A 17,065-nucleotide genomic window follows, 5' to 3' on the forward strand; every position below is an offset into this window, starting at 1 on the left:
GTTCAAGCAGAGAAAGTGAAAGAGTGTAAATAAGTCACTATTGGGTGTAAGAAAGCAAAATAACGATTGTTCTAAACACTTCCATTGGATAGAGAGAAATGTTTAAGAACTATTACCCAAAACAAAGTAGGCACTCTGCACATTCTGCGTTCAGCAGTGGGGGCAGTTGCTGGGCTGTCTGGCTGCTGTTTCTTCTTCTCTTCTGGCTGAAGATAACACACTGACCTTGGTGAGCTAAGTTAACAACTTTTCTGCTTTAGCTAACTCTGCTTTCTGCCAGGGAGGTCTTGGGGGAAGCCCCTGGGAGAGAGGCGGCCCCTTGGGAAAGGTCCCCTTTGGGTGGAAGCAAAGGGAGCTTGGTTGTGCTTTTTCTGTTGGTTGCACATATTTGTAAATGTTGTGAATTTTGTATAGTTGTACATATTCATTGCATTTCATCATAGATTGTAGATCTGCTTGTAAATACAGCTTGCATTTGCTTCCAGACTGAGCTAGCCTGGTTATTGTTGGTGGGGGGTGGGAATTTCAGCTCACACTGACGCATAGTGAAAAAAAAGAAGCTTTATCCTGAAGAAGAACATAAAAATAAGCCAGTCAGCCTTTCAGGATTATGTTTAGTGATCAGTATGAGTAGGTAACTGCACCGACATTTAATGGACAGAAGTTACAAACTCACATAGTAACAGGAATCTGCAACAAATCCATTTTTTATCTACCATACCTGTAAATCATAGAATGGTTTGAGTTGGAAGGGACCTCCAAAGGTCATCTAGTCCAACCCCCTCTGTGGTCAGCAGGGACATCCTCCACTAGATGAGGTTGCTCAGAGCCTTATTGAGCCTCACCTTGAATGTTTCCAGGGATGGCCCCAACTATCTCCCTGGGAAACCTGTGCCAGTGTTCCACTACCCTCATGGTGCAGAACATGTTCCTAACATCCAGTCTAAATCTCCTCTAATTTCAAACCATTGTCCCTCATCCTATCACTGCAGGCCCTCTGCAGCTTTCTTGTAGCCCCCTTCAGGTACTGGAAGGTTGCTATTAGGTCTCCCTAGAGACTTTTCTTTTCCAGGCTGAACATCCCCAGCTCTCTCAGCCTGTCCTCATAGCAGAGGTTTTCCAGCCCTTGGATCATGTTCATGGCCCTCCTCTGGACCCCCTCCATCAGGTCTATGTCCTTCCTGTGTTGAGGGCTCCAGAGCTGGATGCAGCACTGCAGGTGAGGTCTTACCAGAGCAAAGTGGCAGAATCACCTTTCTCATTCTGCTGTATTTTTGCCTGGGCTGCCACAGTTTGTGAAATGTGGCAACATTTTCATGCTCCTTTGAGCTGCAGCTTTCTAAAGGATTTTTTTTTCTTGACAAGTATTTAGAAAAGCAACTTATTAAGGAAAGGGATGCAAAACAAACCTGAAATTTGTAGGTTCTTACATTAGAAACAACCAGGAGTCAATCATGTCAAATATCTCTGTTCTGTGGTCTCAGCAGCAGCAACTTCAGCCTGTCTGAGGATGTTTTGGACTGTGCCTAATCCACTATGGAATATATTATCATTACCCCAGGGAAATTTTGCAATGACAACCTTATCCAGCAGTTATTCCAGCCACCAAATTAAGAAGGGCTTTCATCCAGGTTACTGGTAGACTGCAAGAGAACAACACACCTACATGAAAGCTATTATATTTGTATTGTGCTTTATAAAGCTTTCCCCATTATTTTAAATTAATTTTAAAGATTAATTTCCACATTAAAGTTAAAAAAAACCAAACACTGAAGGTGCTCGAGCTGATAAAATTGTTTGGTTAAAAAAAAATATAAACAATATACTTATTCTTCAGATATTTCTATCTGTGTTATAGAACTGCATCACTAATTGTTGTGTATATAAATTGGTCACAAAAATATGAATTTGTAACTTTGTGTGCTCAGAAACAACTGGAATTTTCTTTACTGTTTCCGTATCAAACTTAGAAAGAAAATGGACTTGAAATATTCCTATGTCTGTCCTCTGTGAAACTGGGAAACAGCCAGACCCACCTACATCCTGAGACTAACCAGAGCAGGTGCTATTATTCACCTCAGTATCATCACTCCTGCCATTTTGAGCTTGGAGAATTTTCTTTCCTCCTTAGGGATGAATAAAATGCATCAAGGAATGTGACTGTTTTGCAAATTACCTGGTCACTCTCCACGCTCTCACAGAATTGCCATAAAACCCTGCAAAGTCAATTTTCCACAACTATTTGCTGCACCCTGGCTGCTTATTTTCCACAGATAGGACTGACTGTGCAAAGAATCCTGCAGTGGAGAAAGAAGCTCATTAGTGTTCTTCACCCACTGGTCACTTATATGCATTTTAGATGTAACTTTTTCCCTAAAGAGGGAATCTTCATAACCAAATGCATAATAAAATACCATTCTCATCTGTTATCCTGCGGTTTGGGTACTGAAGCCCATCATGTACCATTTATCCACGGTATTTCTGCTATCCCATTAGCTCACAAGCATCATCTGCTGCCTGTGAAATGCAGCATGAAACCAAAGCTTTAAAAAGAAAAGGCACAAACCCGAAATCTTATTTCAATTCAGATTGCTCCTGCCAGTAATCTAACAAATGAGAAGGGCTCGGATTTGACAAACAGCTCGTCAAGAAGCCATCACCCAATTCTGCAGTGTGATGGTTAAACATCCCCATAAGTCTGGAAAAATACTTGTTCCTGCTACAGCTGGTTCAATCAAGTCTATAAAAAGTGCAGTAAAGACATGTAGGAATTTTATTCAAGAGGGAACAGCAAAAATTATCATCATAAAGAAAATCTAAGACAGTAAGAAGGTGCATACCTGGTCTGTCTTCCCACAATAGCCTTCCTGATGAACTACTTGCTACCATGTTCTTCAGGTGCTTTACTTTTTACATAAAAATTCTTTTTTTCTAGGATTTTCCAGGACTTACAGGGTGCTGTTCCTCACATCCTAAAATGAATATGAACTGTTTCAGATTATGATAATATTTTGGGGGACCTGAAAAGTAGACATCATAAAGAGAGGTTCCACATTGTTATTTTGGTGTTCTTATGAAAGTAGGAGCGTACACTTCTCTCCCAGTGCCAAGGAGAAGAAGGGGGTGAGAGTGTATTTCAAATCAGAATTTGAGTGCTGTGAACTCTCTGCTGGAGCCTATGCTCAATCCTTACCAAGGCAGGAGAGGCTTCTATGAGGTTTCAAAAACTTGGGCAGCCTGAATCATCCCTTTACCCAAAGTCCTGCCAACGTAGCCCCTCAACAGAACTGTGATGGCAAGTGTATTGTTCAGCCTCTGGAACCTGCATTTTCAATCCATAAAAGTTAATCTGAGCAGAGAATACAGGCAAATGCTTTCAAGTATCTTTGTGTCTTTAAGTGTCAAGGTAATTTTTCACTGCAACCTAAAAATGAACATTATTTAGTAAAACCAAGTCACTCGTTTGCATATGAAATGCAGGGTAATGTGGCCAAGATTAAGTACAAGGATAAATGTATTTTAAAATGTTAAAAATAACAAGCACAAAGATCCAAGTAACTGGTCAGAAAATTAAGATGTATGAACAGGGAGGTGGTTGGGGCCCCATCCCTGGAGATATTCAAGGTGGCTCGACAAGGCTCTGGGCAGCCTGATCTAGTTGAGGATGTCCCTGCTGACTGCAGAGGGGGTTGGACTGGATGAGCTTTGGAGGTTCCTTCCAACCCAGACCATCCTATGATTCTGTGAAATAAATAATTTCATTTGATGGATTTACTGTTCTTTTTCCTCTAATGTGTTTGCTGTCTTGGCCTTCAGTGCTGCAAAAGATTTTAAACAATGAAAAGAAGAAACTCCTGACCAGTAAAGCTGAAGAAACAAAGAAGTTTATTAACTGGCAATATGAGAACAGATTTCCTGTTATTTAAATCAGAAGGGAACCTTGCCTTGGTTTATTTTACCTGACAGAGATTCAAAGATTCATAGAGTTGTTTTTTGTTGGAATGGACCTTAAACATCATTTAGCTCGAACTCCCCTGCCAGGGGCAGGGACACCTTTCACTAGACCAGGTTGCTCAAGGCCTCATCCAACCTGGCCATGATTTAGTACTTGTTATTTCTAATGTTCTTTTACTACTGAGTAACAGGTCAGACAGTGTGGGATGTGTACCAGACCTTCCCACTCTGCAGATATGAGCAGAAAAAACTTACTGCTGTCCAACTGGAGATGCCATGTCCTGGGCTGCAGAAACCAAGGAGCGCTAAGATATGGGGGAAAAGGTAGTTGTGTAGTTTTCATTCAGTAAGATTAGGAAGGCGAGGAACCATATCTTGGTCTCTGTACTCCAGCCCCATCCAAATTCTACTGGCATCAAGATTTCACAGAATGGTTTGAGCTGGGAAGGACCTTTAAAAGTCATCTAGTTCAAACTCCCTGCAATGAGCAGGGACGTCTTCAACTGGATCAGTTTGCTCAGAGCCTTGTCACAGGATCAAAGGATGTTAGGGGTTGGAAGGGACCTCTGGAGATCTTCGAGTCCAATCCCCCTGCCAGAGCAGGAGCATAGAATCTAGCACAGGTCGCACAGGAATACATCCAGGTGGGTCTGGAAAATCTCCAGAGAAGGAGACTCCACAACCTCTCTGGGGAGGAGAAACTTCTTTACATTGAGGGTGACGGAGCACTGGAACAGGCTTCCCAGAGCGGTTGTGAGGTCTCCTTCTCTGGAGACTTTAAAAACGTGCCTGGATGCATTCCTGTGTGGACTACCCTAAGTGATGCTGTTTTGGCAGGGGGGTTGGAGTCGATGATCTCTGGAGGTCCCTTCCAACCTCTAATGTACTATACTGTGAGCCTGTTCTGTGACCGTTACAGTGAAGACGTTCTTCCTCGTGTTGAGGTGGAACTTCCTGTGCTGTAGTTTACATCCACTGGCCCTTGTCCTGTCACAGGGCACAAGTGAGCAGAGGCTGTGCCTTCCTTCCTGACCCCCAGCCCTCAGATATTGATATATGTCCAACCTGATCTTGGATGTTCACAGAGATGGGGCTTCCATCACCTTTCTGGGCAACCTGTTCCCGCGTCTCTCCCGACTCACCGTATGGAACTTCTTGACATCGACTCTAAACCTGCCCTTTCTTAGGGCAGTTTGAAACTGCTATAGAGGACAGATCGCTCCGGCTTGACGGGCAGCGGCGGCTGACCAGGTTGTTGGGCGGCTCAGGAGGGGAAGCGGGACATCCCGGTCGCCTCGGCGTTGCCAGGTTACCGCGGCCCCGGGCTCGGATTCCCGCAGTCCCCGGCGGGCTGCTTCTTTTGACGTCAGACCTTAGCGACGCGGCCGGTGCTCACCCCCCGCTCGGCGCCGCCATGTTCAAGGTGAGGCAATCTCGCGGCCGCCGCTGTTCCCCGCCCGTCCCTCCGCGGCCCCAGTCCGGTGACAGGGTTCCCCACCGCCCCGCCCTGCGGGGGTCTCTCCATTTCAGGGCTCTCGTTGGCCGCCCCGAGGCTCTGCAGCGGGACGCGGCTCTTCCCGCGTAGGCGGCTGCGGTGCCGCTGGGCCGTGGCTGTGGGGGCGTACGTATCCGGCGGGGCGAGGCCGGCAGGGGGCGGCTTGGGAGCGCGGCCGGAGGGGCCTAGTGCTGGTCCGCCCGCAGGCGGGATCTGGGCCCAGGAGGGTCCCTGTTTGTCCCGATTCCCTGTCAGGAGCCTGACAGGGAATTCGCCTGTGGAAAGGAGCGAACATGCATGATGTAGGCTTAGTGTCTCCACGGGCGTTGCCGCTGATAAGAGGGGAAGGCGGGAAGGGACTTTTTACACGGGCTTGTAGCGATAGGATGAGAGGGATGGATTGAGGCTTGAGGAGGGCAGATTTAGCCAGGAGATTAGGAGAAAATTCTTTGAGGGTGGTGAGATACTGGAACAGGTTGCCCGAGGAGATCGTGGATGTCCCCTCCAAAAAAATGTTTCCGAATTGTTAAAGGTTAGTACCACAACACAGAACTTCTAGGCAGAAAGGATACCCACCTGGAGTGTTGTGTGCAGTCTGGTGCCCCCAGCAGAAGAGGGACATTGAAGTGCTGGAGCAGGTCCAGAGCAGGGTCACAAAGATGATCAGAGGGCTGGAGAACCTCCCCTATAGGGACAGGCTGAGAGAGTTGGGGTTGTTTAGCCTGGAGAAGAGAAGGCTGCAGGGAAATCTTATAGCAACCTTCCAGTACCTGAAGGGGGCCTACAAGAAGGCTGCAGAGAGACTGTTTCCAAAGGCCTGCAGTGATAGGATGAGGGAATGGCTTGAAATGAGAGAAAAGGAGATTTAGATTGGATGTTAGGAACAAGTTCTTTACCATGAGGGTAGTGGAACACTGAAACAGGTTTCGCAGGGAGGTAGTTGAGGTTGCATCCCTAGAGACCTTCAAAGTCAGGCTGGACAAGGCTCTGAGTAGCCTGATCTAAGTGGAGGATTTCCCTGCTGACTGCAGGGTGGTTGGATTAGATGACCTTTGGAGGTCCTTGACAACCCAAACCATTCTATGATTTTATGTTGACAATATGAACAGTTGACATTTTCAGTCTGAATAGTTCTGTGATTGCTGGTACCTGTTTGTGAAACCCAGGTACTTCCATTCTTATCCTCTGCTGTTTGCATCTTTATATAAACATTTCAAGTATTTAAAATGTTGGGATTTACTATTTTTGCTGGTGACGTTTAGCACCATTTACACTGTTTGAAAGTATTTTTCAGAATGAAAATGCATTTAGATTTCTGCCTTTTCAGTGGCAGAACAGTTTTGCAGTGATAAAAGGAAAGACTGAGGAAATAGATTCTACAGCTATTAATGGTTAGTGCTTCGTTCATGTTTTTGTCTTGTCTCATCAAAGTGTGTGACAAGTCTTTGTTTAAGCAAAAAACTGTTCAGGATTGTTCATGTCTCCTTGCCTGTGAAACAGCTGATCTCATCATTGTAGTGTTTCATGGTAGTGTTTAGTGAGTCTATAAACTCAGGTAAGGAAAAACTTAACTTCTTAAGCAAGTTTTTCCATACCTGTTGCTCCATCAGATCTCTTATGTCTCTCTGAAAAGGAATCCTATGACCTAGTTCTTGTATTCTGTTTCTCTACAGGTAAATGAATGTTTTCAGCAAGTTTGAGAAGTGAACAGTCTGAATTTTGAGTTTGAGGAGTCTCTTGGTTACATTTAATAAATATTCCATCTGCAAAGCAGTGGAAGAAATTTAAGCTGCAGGTGCTGATCTGTATACAATAATCAAGCAGCCTGGATCATCTTAAAGCTATTTCTTCAGTAGAAGGGTGGTGAGACTCTGGAACAGGCTGCCCAGGGAGGTTGTGGATGCCTCCTCCCTGGGGGTGTTCAAGGACAGGTTGTATGAGGCCTTGAGAAGCTGAGTCTAGTTCAGAGGTGTCCCTGCCCGTGGTAGGGAGGTTGGAGTAGATGATCTCTAAGCTCCCTTCCAACCTAAGCCATTCTGTGATTCCATGATTCTTGCAGTTCTGCAATGGGCAGAAACAGAGTTTGAGAGTAATTGTCGTGAGGATATGTCATTTGCCATTGTGCCAGCATGAAGGATGTCCTGGTTTGACAAAAGCTTCAGTTTCACTAGCAGCTAGGTCAATTTAATGTACCCTTATTGTTTCTGAAAAGGAGGAGGACTTACTTGCTACCTTCTCCTTTTTCATCCCCTCTTCCCTGGCCCCATGGTTCCTCCAGTACTTACCAGGCTGTTTCATGAAGGGGTTCAACTTACTAAGCCCGCACAAAGCTCTCCACTTCTTTTCAGGGTTAATCTTTTGCCAATTTGGTGAGGTGAGTTGCCTTGTGGTGGAAGCGTCCAGCCACCAAAACTAGGGCAAGGTGAGCAGCAAGACTTCTGGGAACCCATGCCTTGAGCAGAGCCAGACCTCTCCAGTTTGGTGGCCACAGGCTGTTAGATTGTCTCACACTGTAACCTGATACAAGAAAACAAGGGCTGTTATCACTCTGCACATGTTTATTTGATCAGCAAAATGAATCTGAGACATTGAAAGGTTTCCTATTTGAACTTTACTTGAGTTTCTTGAGTTAAATATTGAGGTTAATAAGGGTGTTTTTTGTTGAAAAAATGCTTTCTGTGCATTCTGGTTTCACAGCTAAGTATTTTTACCTTCTGTTGGGTTTTTTGTTTGTTTTTTTTTTGTTTGTTTGTTTGTTTGTTTTTTCAGTTAAAGCAGTTTCTCCTTTTAAGATACAATTTAGTATAGGTCCTGAATGTAGGAAGAACTATATCCACTTTACTCATGGTGGTGGTATTGTGTGACTGGATCGAACCTGGAGTATTCAAAATCAGTCAAGTATCTGTAATGATGCACTGTAATTCACGTTTCTCACAGGAAAGAGGGAGACATTCCTAAAATTCTTAGAAAGCAGGGATTATGCTCTAATACTTTCAACTGTATGTCTCTTTTTTTTTTTTTCTCCCCCCAAGTCTAGATGCAGACAGAAATAACACACTGAATTTCTTGGTACTAACTATGAAAAAATTGAGGCATTGTGGACATTCATAAAGCAACTTAAAATATTAATATAATTTTGTTTAGTTAGTGAAAATTACGTTTCAAGTGAGAGAAAAGGAGATCCTTTTGTGACATGGAAACTGATGAGATATTAGCATGTATATCTACTGTCTCCTTTAGCCTTAAGCTCTTCCAAATACCATCTGAATAATTTAGGTGTTATCATTTGAGTGTCTGAGAGCATTAGATTGTGTACCACTGACTTCCCTTTCTCCTAACTCCTAAGCATGGTAATACATCACTTGTCACCCTACACGGGGACATAAAAGTGTCTACATGGATGTGCTCAAAAATGCTGAATGATTTCTGTGTCTTCCTGTAATATTTCTAGGTAATTCGGCAGGGGGCTGTCCCTGTTAGCCTGAGCTTGCTCTCTATCCAGGTTTATGCTTCTTCCTCAGAGAAGGAGACTTCCAAAAAGGAGTTGCTGAAAATTGAGGAGGTAAGTATGGTTGGAGCCCTACTGCTCTTCTAGCTATACAGAAATACCTGCAGAGTTTTGATGTGTGAAAGCATTTAGATACATCTCTTCACCTTTTATATTCTTGTCTGTAGTCTTTGCTTCTTCATTTTCAGTGGTAGAGATGCTGATATGGTTTTGTTTCTTTTACCCAAGGGTTGCATTTGATGCCCACCACTTGATAGTGTTAAATCTTTTTTCCTTCTGTTCTTCATTCAGAAATTACTTATGTTTGTGTATTTATTTGTGGTCATATTTCAAATCCATGGGAATTATTTCTTTTTATCTTTACAAGTCCCATTGGCAAATTCTAATAAAATTTCATTTATGTTCTCCAGCAAAATAGTAAACCCCATCCTTGGAGATACTCAAAGTGAGGGTTGAGGCAAAGTGAGGGCTCTGGGCAACCTGATCTAGTTGAGGATGCCCCTGCTTACTGCAGAGGGGGTTGGACTAGATGACCTTCGGAGGTCCTTTCCAACCCAGACCATTATATGATTCTATGATTAAGTAGTGATAATAAAACCCAGTTACTGTATTGTTTCTCTAAGACATGACAGATGTCTTGGTTACATCACAAGTAGAGCTTTAAAGCACCCTGTCAAACTGCAGAGCAACTGCAGACTCACCAGCATTGTTGCAGAGGCTTTTAACAGTCTCCAACTTAAAAAAAAAAATTAAAAATGAATAACTAAATACAGTTTTATAACCATGAGAGTATAGAATTGCCAGGGTTGGAAGGGACCTCAAGGATCATCCAGTTCCAACCCCCCTGTCATGGACAGGGACGCTTCCCGCTAGATCAGGTTGCCCAGAGCCACATCCAGCCTGGCCTTAAAAACTTCCACGGATGAGGCTTCCACCACCTATTTGAGCAACCTGTTCCAGTGTCTTACCACCCTTACGGTGAAGAACTTCTTCCTAACATCAAATCTAAATCTACCCTCTTCTAGCTTAGGTCCATAATGTATGCAGGTCCTTAAACTTTTAAGGATCTTTAAGGAACTCCTTTTAAGAAACTCCTGTAAAGTACTTCATCTCAAGCTAAAAGGTCATTACATGAGCAGTGAAACTAAATGAAACTTCTTTTTGTGTATGCTTAGGTCTTTTGGGTGAGTCTGCATAGGCAGCTGACTTACCTAATATGAGGGGATCAATAGTTAAAGCAGTCTCCTGGCTTCACCCTAGTGCAGTAACCTTAGCTTGAGCTGTCGCGTGCCCTACCTCACCACTGGCATGAGTCAGTAATGAGGCAGCAGTTTGAAGTTACATGTATGCTGAATAATTGGCTTGCCCCATCAGCCTCAGCAAAGTTTTGGCTGCCTTTCTTACCATTCACAGAGTATGCTAGTTTGGATCTCTACTCTGTCAGCTGTCTAGTTTCATAAAGTGTATGGGAATGTCCTTACCTCTTGAGACTGCTGTCCTTGTGCCAGGCATGGCTGTTAGATTGTCTGACAGGATCCAAGTTAAACTGCTTGTGACTCTGATTGCCAGAGATGACCGTATTTCCTAGGGAAATGAGACTTAAAATGCCTGTCTTTCCAAGTGTGATGAGAAATCCAGCTGAACAAATGATCAAATCATTTGATAAATTCTATGTCATTACATATTTCAGTACATGTTATGCCTAATAGCTTTTTTTATGATGATGGAGACAGTTGTTTCCAACTTACCTTGAAACTCAAGGTATGCTGTGATGCAACAGTAGTGTATTATACTGTGATGCAACAGCAGTGTATTATAAACTACTAAAAATAACATTATTTTTAGTAGTATATATAATATATATATTTGTATATATATATATATATGCACTAAATGTAATATATATGTGTGGTATAAATATATATGTGAGGTGGTAGAAGCGCCATCCATGGAGGTTTTATAAGGTCAGGCTGGATGTGGCTCTGAGCAACCTGATCTAGTGTGAGGTGTCCCTGCCCATGGCAGGGGGGTTGGTGATCCTTGAGGTCCCTTCCAACCCTAATAATTCTATGATTATATGATTCTATGTGTATAAAACATAAGGTCTACTAAACATCATCACAGTGGATAAACTGCTAAGAATTCTAGCAGGTTTTGGTTTTGATCTAAACTTCACTGTTCAACAGTAGAGACATTGGTCCTTTTTATTTTTTTTTTTAATGGAAGACAATTTTAAATATGTTTAGGTAATTGTAGTATATATGTTGTGATGCTAAACCCTAACTGCAGCAGTTTCTTACTTATTATGTGAGGGTGACCATTGCTTTTCAGGTGGATGTTACAGTTCCTCTTTGTTCAGCCCCATGGTGCTATTAATGCTGTTAGTTGCTGATGTGATTAATGGCTGCAACACTGGGATGTCTTCCCATTCTTTTGCTCAGTAACAAATTTGTATCAGGTGTTACCTTTGTTAGAAGCTATTTAGACTCTTTAATGATGGCTTGTGCAAATATAGAAAATGATTGATTGTGATTTCAGAATTCTATTGCATTTAGTGTGTTAACTGGAAACCAGCACTGCTGATTAAGACCAGAAACATTTTTCACGATGAATGTTTTGTGTTGTTATTAAACTAGTTTAATATTAATTTATAACCTGTGACTTGGATCATATAGCAGCTGTGGATTAATTGCATAACAATTAGAGTCATCTTCATCATAGTATGTAATTAAACTTTGCTCATAATGGTTGTCTCACAGCTGTGCCTGAATTTTTATTATGCATTGTTCATGTAGTAAGCACCGTGTTAGGTGTTCTCTGTCTGGTTAGACTGTTTGTGCCCTGAAGACCTACTTACACAATTACACCTCTGTTTTTAACTTCTTGTTTGCTAATATTCACAGCTGTCACTCTACTCCTCTCCAGCTCGTGAGACTAAATATGTGGAGACTCCACAAAGCCAATTGGAAGAGGGGGTTTCGCATTTACGGCATATTATGGAGCCATACACAGCCTGGTGTCAGGTAGAATGGTTTTATATCACATCTGGTAGTGGTCCAGCAGCAAGGGTTGAACTGGCTTGGGTTTTTTTTTTTGTAGAGACCAGATTAATAGACAGCAGCAAAGTAAAAAGTTGATAGCTCTCCAAATATTTTTCCGAACTGCTGCTTTACTTAAATTTTTTTACAGTTCAGGTCATAATATTTACCTTCTCCTCACACAAGAACAGTTGTTTCTTTCGACTAATTTGTTGAACTAAGTTTCTGCTTTTTTTGCATTTTGTAGCCCTCCACAAGAAATTTAACTAAAACTTGTAATTGTTGTCTGAAATAAACTTTAAACTTAAAGATGTCGGGGATACTTGGATCTGATATTGCCCTGTGGCTGTGGAAGACAGGGAAGTGATTAAATTTACGTTTTCCATGCTCAAGGAGAAAGCCTTAAATTATCAAGCAGTGTGTTTTGGAGCAGCAATACCGAGCTGTCCTCGATGCAACTGTGACAAAACACAACTTTCCAGGAAATAAATCAGCCTTTGCTGAATTGAAATGTTGAGGGAAGGAATGCTGGAAGAGAGAAAATCCCAGGCCACTGGTAGGGGCAAACCTATCCCCCAGACCTTACCCTAAAACTTTCTTATATATTTTATTAGATAGCATGATTATATCAACCAGTCTTTGGAGCATGGAGGAAAACCAAGATCTTTGTAATCAAGGCCTAAATGATTGATTGTAGAGTCATATGATGGCCTTTTGGCTCTTGCTGAAACCAGCAAATGTTGAGGCTTACTTTAGAATCAAGGGCATCCTTGATATCTCTAGACTAGATGATTCTCTAGTTTGCAGCCTTGCTGTTATGAGTCCTGTTCATATCCTGCAAGCTGGTTTTCCAGTTCTCCATAGAAAGCCAGGCTGTTCAGATTCATAGAATGTTTTAAGTTGAAAGAGACCTTAAAGATCATCTAGTTCCAACCCCGTGCCATGGGCAGGGACACCTTCCACTAGATCAAGTTGCTCAAGGCCTCATCCAACCTGGCCTTGAACACTTCCAGGGAAAGGACATTCATGACCTCCCTGGGCAACCTCTTCCAGTGTTCCACCACCCTCATGGTGAAGAACTTGTTCCTAATTTCCAGCCTAAATTTTTCCTCCTCAAGCTTCAATCCATTCCCTCTCATCCTACCTCTACAAGCTCTTGTAAAAAGTCTCATCTTGGCTTTCTTATGGCCCCCTTCAGGTACTGGAAAGTTGCTATAAGGTTTCCCTGGAGCCTTCTTTTCTCCAGGCTGAACAGCCCCAAGTCTCTCAGCCTGTTCCTATAGGGGAGGTTCTCCAGCCTTCTGATCATCTTTGTGGCCCTCCTCTGGACCTGCTCCAGCAGTTCCATGTCCCTCTTACGCTGGGGGCACCAGAACTGAACACAACAAACATTTTTTTGAGAACCACTCAGGGTTACTTAGACGAGTGAAGTGGTTCTAAAGTGCCACCAGCAGGAGTACTGAAGGAGAAGGGGGATTTTCTGCAGTTTAGTGGGGGCTCAGGGTTCTGTTTAGTTGCCTGTGGTAGCCATAATAGGGAATGAAATTTGAGACAAGGTTAGTTGCCTGTTTGGACTGGCAGGTAAGCCTTGAGCAGTGCTTTATGTCTCACTGGCCTGTTGTCTCCCTCTTTGCTTTCTTTTCTGTCTGCATGGTGCTCATTGACGTAAGATGTGCTTTTCTGCTCACACACAACGAGCCATTTCCTGGTAGTGGTTTACTGACTCATTTTATGAAGAAGGCATATAAACTTTATGGGTTTGGGGTCATCTTGTTTGCTTAACTGTAGTCAGAGATCGTTTTGGTTTTACACCACCCCCATCCTCTGCTATGCTGAAGAGAATAACATTTTAGGTGTCTCTCAGTTGTCTTTCAAATTAAAGACATAATGCAGAATAGTGCTCAGTAATAGGACAAAAATCACAGGAAGTTCCACCTCAACATAAGGAGAAATTTCTTTACTGTGAGGGTGGCAGAGCACTGGAACAGGCTGCCCAGAGAGGTTGTGGAGTCTCCTTCTCTGTAGGCTTTAAAGACCCATGAGGATGGGTTCTTGTGTGGCCTGCCCTGAGTGATGCTGCTCTGGCAGGGAGGTTGGACTCTGATCTCTAGAGGTCCATTCCAACCCCTACCATTCTATTATTCTATCCATTTTGCTTTTTCAAAATTACTTGCTTGACTGTAGTGGGAAGTCAGCTCAAAACACAGAGAAGTAGAAATGAGGCAGTTGTGTGAGCTGTGACAGCAGGTCAGACTTAGTCTCTGAAGTCTTTAGGGCAAATTCTTTTTCTCTGGCTTTTAACAAGACCCAGCATGTGTTCAGAGTTCTGGTGTATGTCATGTGCCTCTTTGTATTGACAAGGGGCTTTCTTAAGTCACTCTTGCCAGTGAGGAAGCGAAAGTTCCAAAGATAGTGGCCCCTATGCAGGATCCTAAACAAGTGCTTTCACTTCTGCACAAATACAGCTCAAGTGGAACTGGGAGACTCGTCTCTGCTTTAGCTTTGGGTGTATGTGGTTATGAGTTTGTTCCCTACGTGATAGACAGCATTACACTGCCTCGATGAAGGATTATTAGGATAAGAACAATCTGCAGGATTTCTCTTACTGAGATTTATTCTTTTTTTCTACTTTGGTAAAAGGCAGTGTTAATTCATAGGCTGATAGGATGGCTTAGGTTGGAAGGGACCATAGAGATCATCTACTCCAACTTCCCCACTATGGGCAGGGACACCTCTCAGCTAGATTTGCCTGCTCAAGGCCTCATCCAACCTGACCTTGAACACCCCCAGGGAGGAGGCATCCACAAACTCCCTGGGCAACCTGTTCCAGAGTCTTACCACCCTTGTACTGAGGAACTTCTTGCTAAGGTCCAGTCTAAACCTACTCTCCCTCAGCTTCAAACCATTCCCTCTTGCCCTGTTACTAGACACCCTTATGAAAAGTCTCCTTGCAGCCTTCCTGTAGGATCCCTTCAGGTATTGGAAGGCAGCTCTAAGGTCCCCCCAGAGTCTTCTCCAGGCTGAACAACCCCAGCTCCCTCAGTCTATCCTTATAGCAGAGGTAGCTGCAACCCTTGGATTATCTTTGTGGCTCTCCTCTGGACTCACTGTAGCATCTCTGTGTACTTGTTATGCTGAGAACATCAGAACTGGATGCAGTATTCAAGGTGGGGTCTCACAAGAGCAGAGTAAATCCTGAGAGTAATCCTGAGTTTCAGCTACCTGATCAAGAACTCAATGAAATACTGAAGTTGACTTGTGTTTTGAGGTATTTTGTCTCATGTGTCCAAAGACTACTTTGACTAAAAGTTGTACCCTATGCCAGACGTAATACTGAGCAAGCACAGCCCTGTAAGTGAAGGGTGGAAATGGGAATAAAAAAACGTTGTTTTAGGGACCTAACAGTTTTGGTTTTTTGGTTTTTGTTTTTTTTCTTTTCATCAGGTCAGTTGCAATCTGTGGTTAAAATCTGACTTAACTTGGTATCTATTTACTGTTGTTTTCTCTTTTTTTTTTGTCTTCCTTTTTTTTTTCTTTAGGATCTTTATGCCAAAGCTATGCCCACGTTAGAAAAAGCTGTTGAGCATGGTAGAGGTAAACCAGTTTAGTTTTCTTAACTAGCAATTTAAGATGAAGAATTGCATTATATCTTCTGTTAAAAGAGCATTCCACTAAGTATCGTGATGTGTATATATATATAATTTCTAATGCATTTAAAACTACTTCATTTGTACTATCTGTTTAAATTTCCTTAGTTAGGCCATTCTGACACTACATTTTGAAACAATTAAAATCCAAGACCGGTGCCTATGCCAATCAGTGTCACTAAAAATGACAATTATGCAGGAAAAGAAGAAGGAAAAATAAAAAAGCCTTACAGTTTATTCCCAGCCATCAGTATTTGGTTGACCCAGCCTAGTAACAGAACCTTCCTGCAGTGTTTATCACTCATCATAAGCATTTGTTTGTTACGTTTAGCCTTTTCCTAAGGATTTTGAATTAAACTAAAGTAATTGGTATTTATTTTAGGCTTTGGAAGCATCCTTTCATATTTAGGCTGATCAGGACTGAACGTGGGTGCTATCTAGAGTTCATTTTAGATACTGCACCTCTTTTCCTTAACAGTCTCAGTCCTTTTAACTCCTTTGGTGTGGAAGATTTTTCCTAGTTTTCCATTCGCCCATCAGACTCCCATCTTGGAGTGAGCTTTGTTTATGCTGTCTTTCCTTTGTTCTGTGATATGTTGGTTTTTGTAGTGTTTTACTGAGACAAATCCTCGTTAACATGTAAATGTAAGAATCCATTTTGCAAAGGTTTTTACCACTAATTTGAAAAAGGTAAAACAGATGCAAAAGAACAAACAAAACAGATGGCCCAGGAGGGAAAAGCTTTTATTAAAATTGATGAACACAATACCATGTTCAGTTTCATTCGTGTGTCACTAGAGAAGATTTCAAGGGCTTTGAATTTGATGCCAGCAAATCTAAAATGTGCATGATAGTTAAATGTGTTTTGATAACTCTTTGGTTTGCAACAATTGCTGGTTCCTTATCACAAAAAAACTTTCACATTGCATTAAAGCACTTCGTTCTGACTTCTTTTCAGGGGGCTATGAATTTCTCCAAAACCCCCCTGCTGGATTTTATCCAAGGCTTGGTGTAATAGGTTTTGCTGGAATTGTTGGGTTGTTTCTTGCTAGAGGTGAGAACCTTTTGACCTGCATATGTTATGATATGGGATGAATGATTTATTTGTGGTGTTTTGGATACTATTTTTTAATTGTAACATTATGATGCGTTTCTACAATTGCACATTTCTACAACGCTCCTCTAATTATAAAGAAACTTCCTCTAAAAGATATGTAATAACTATCAATTGTTGTTTATGAACGCTGTTATATGTTACTGGAATCTAGTCTTTGATCTTTTCCAGTTTTCCAGTAGCTGATTGGTACCAAATTCCCTTGTCATCAGGCAAGCAAGATCACTTTATGAATGTCTCTTGTTTACTGCTAAGTTTATGATATCATAAGCATACATTAGTGGAAACACTTTCTAATATGCATTTCCT

At 42.3% G+C, this 17,065-nt stretch overlaps 1 protein-coding gene across 1 annotated transcript in view; it reads left to right on the forward strand.

The window, feature by feature from the left end:
* The first annotated feature begins 5,348 nt into the window (after positions 1–5,348).
* The window catches only part of APOO (apolipoprotein O), a 32,126-nt gene continuing 20,409 nt past the window's right edge, over positions 5,349–17,065 (forward strand). The window contains exons 1-5 of the mRNA XM_054386196.1: positions 5,349–5,377; positions 8,901–9,011; positions 11,861–11,980; positions 15,535–15,589; positions 16,601–16,696. Of these exons, the coding sequence (XP_054242171.1) occupies positions 5,369–5,377; positions 8,901–9,011; positions 11,861–11,980; positions 15,535–15,589; positions 16,601–16,696 (391 nt within the window). The 5' untranslated portion in view covers positions 5,349–5,368. The remainder of the gene's footprint in view (positions 5,378–8,900; positions 9,012–11,860; positions 11,981–15,534; positions 15,590–16,600; positions 16,697–17,065) is intronic.

Source organism: Indicator indicator, chromosome 1 (genome assembly GCF_027791375.1).
Source record: "Indicator indicator isolate 239-I01 chromosome 1, UM_Iind_1.1, whole genome shotgun sequence".
Taxonomy (NCBI): domain Eukaryota; kingdom Metazoa; phylum Chordata; class Aves; order Piciformes; family Indicatoridae; genus Indicator; species Indicator indicator.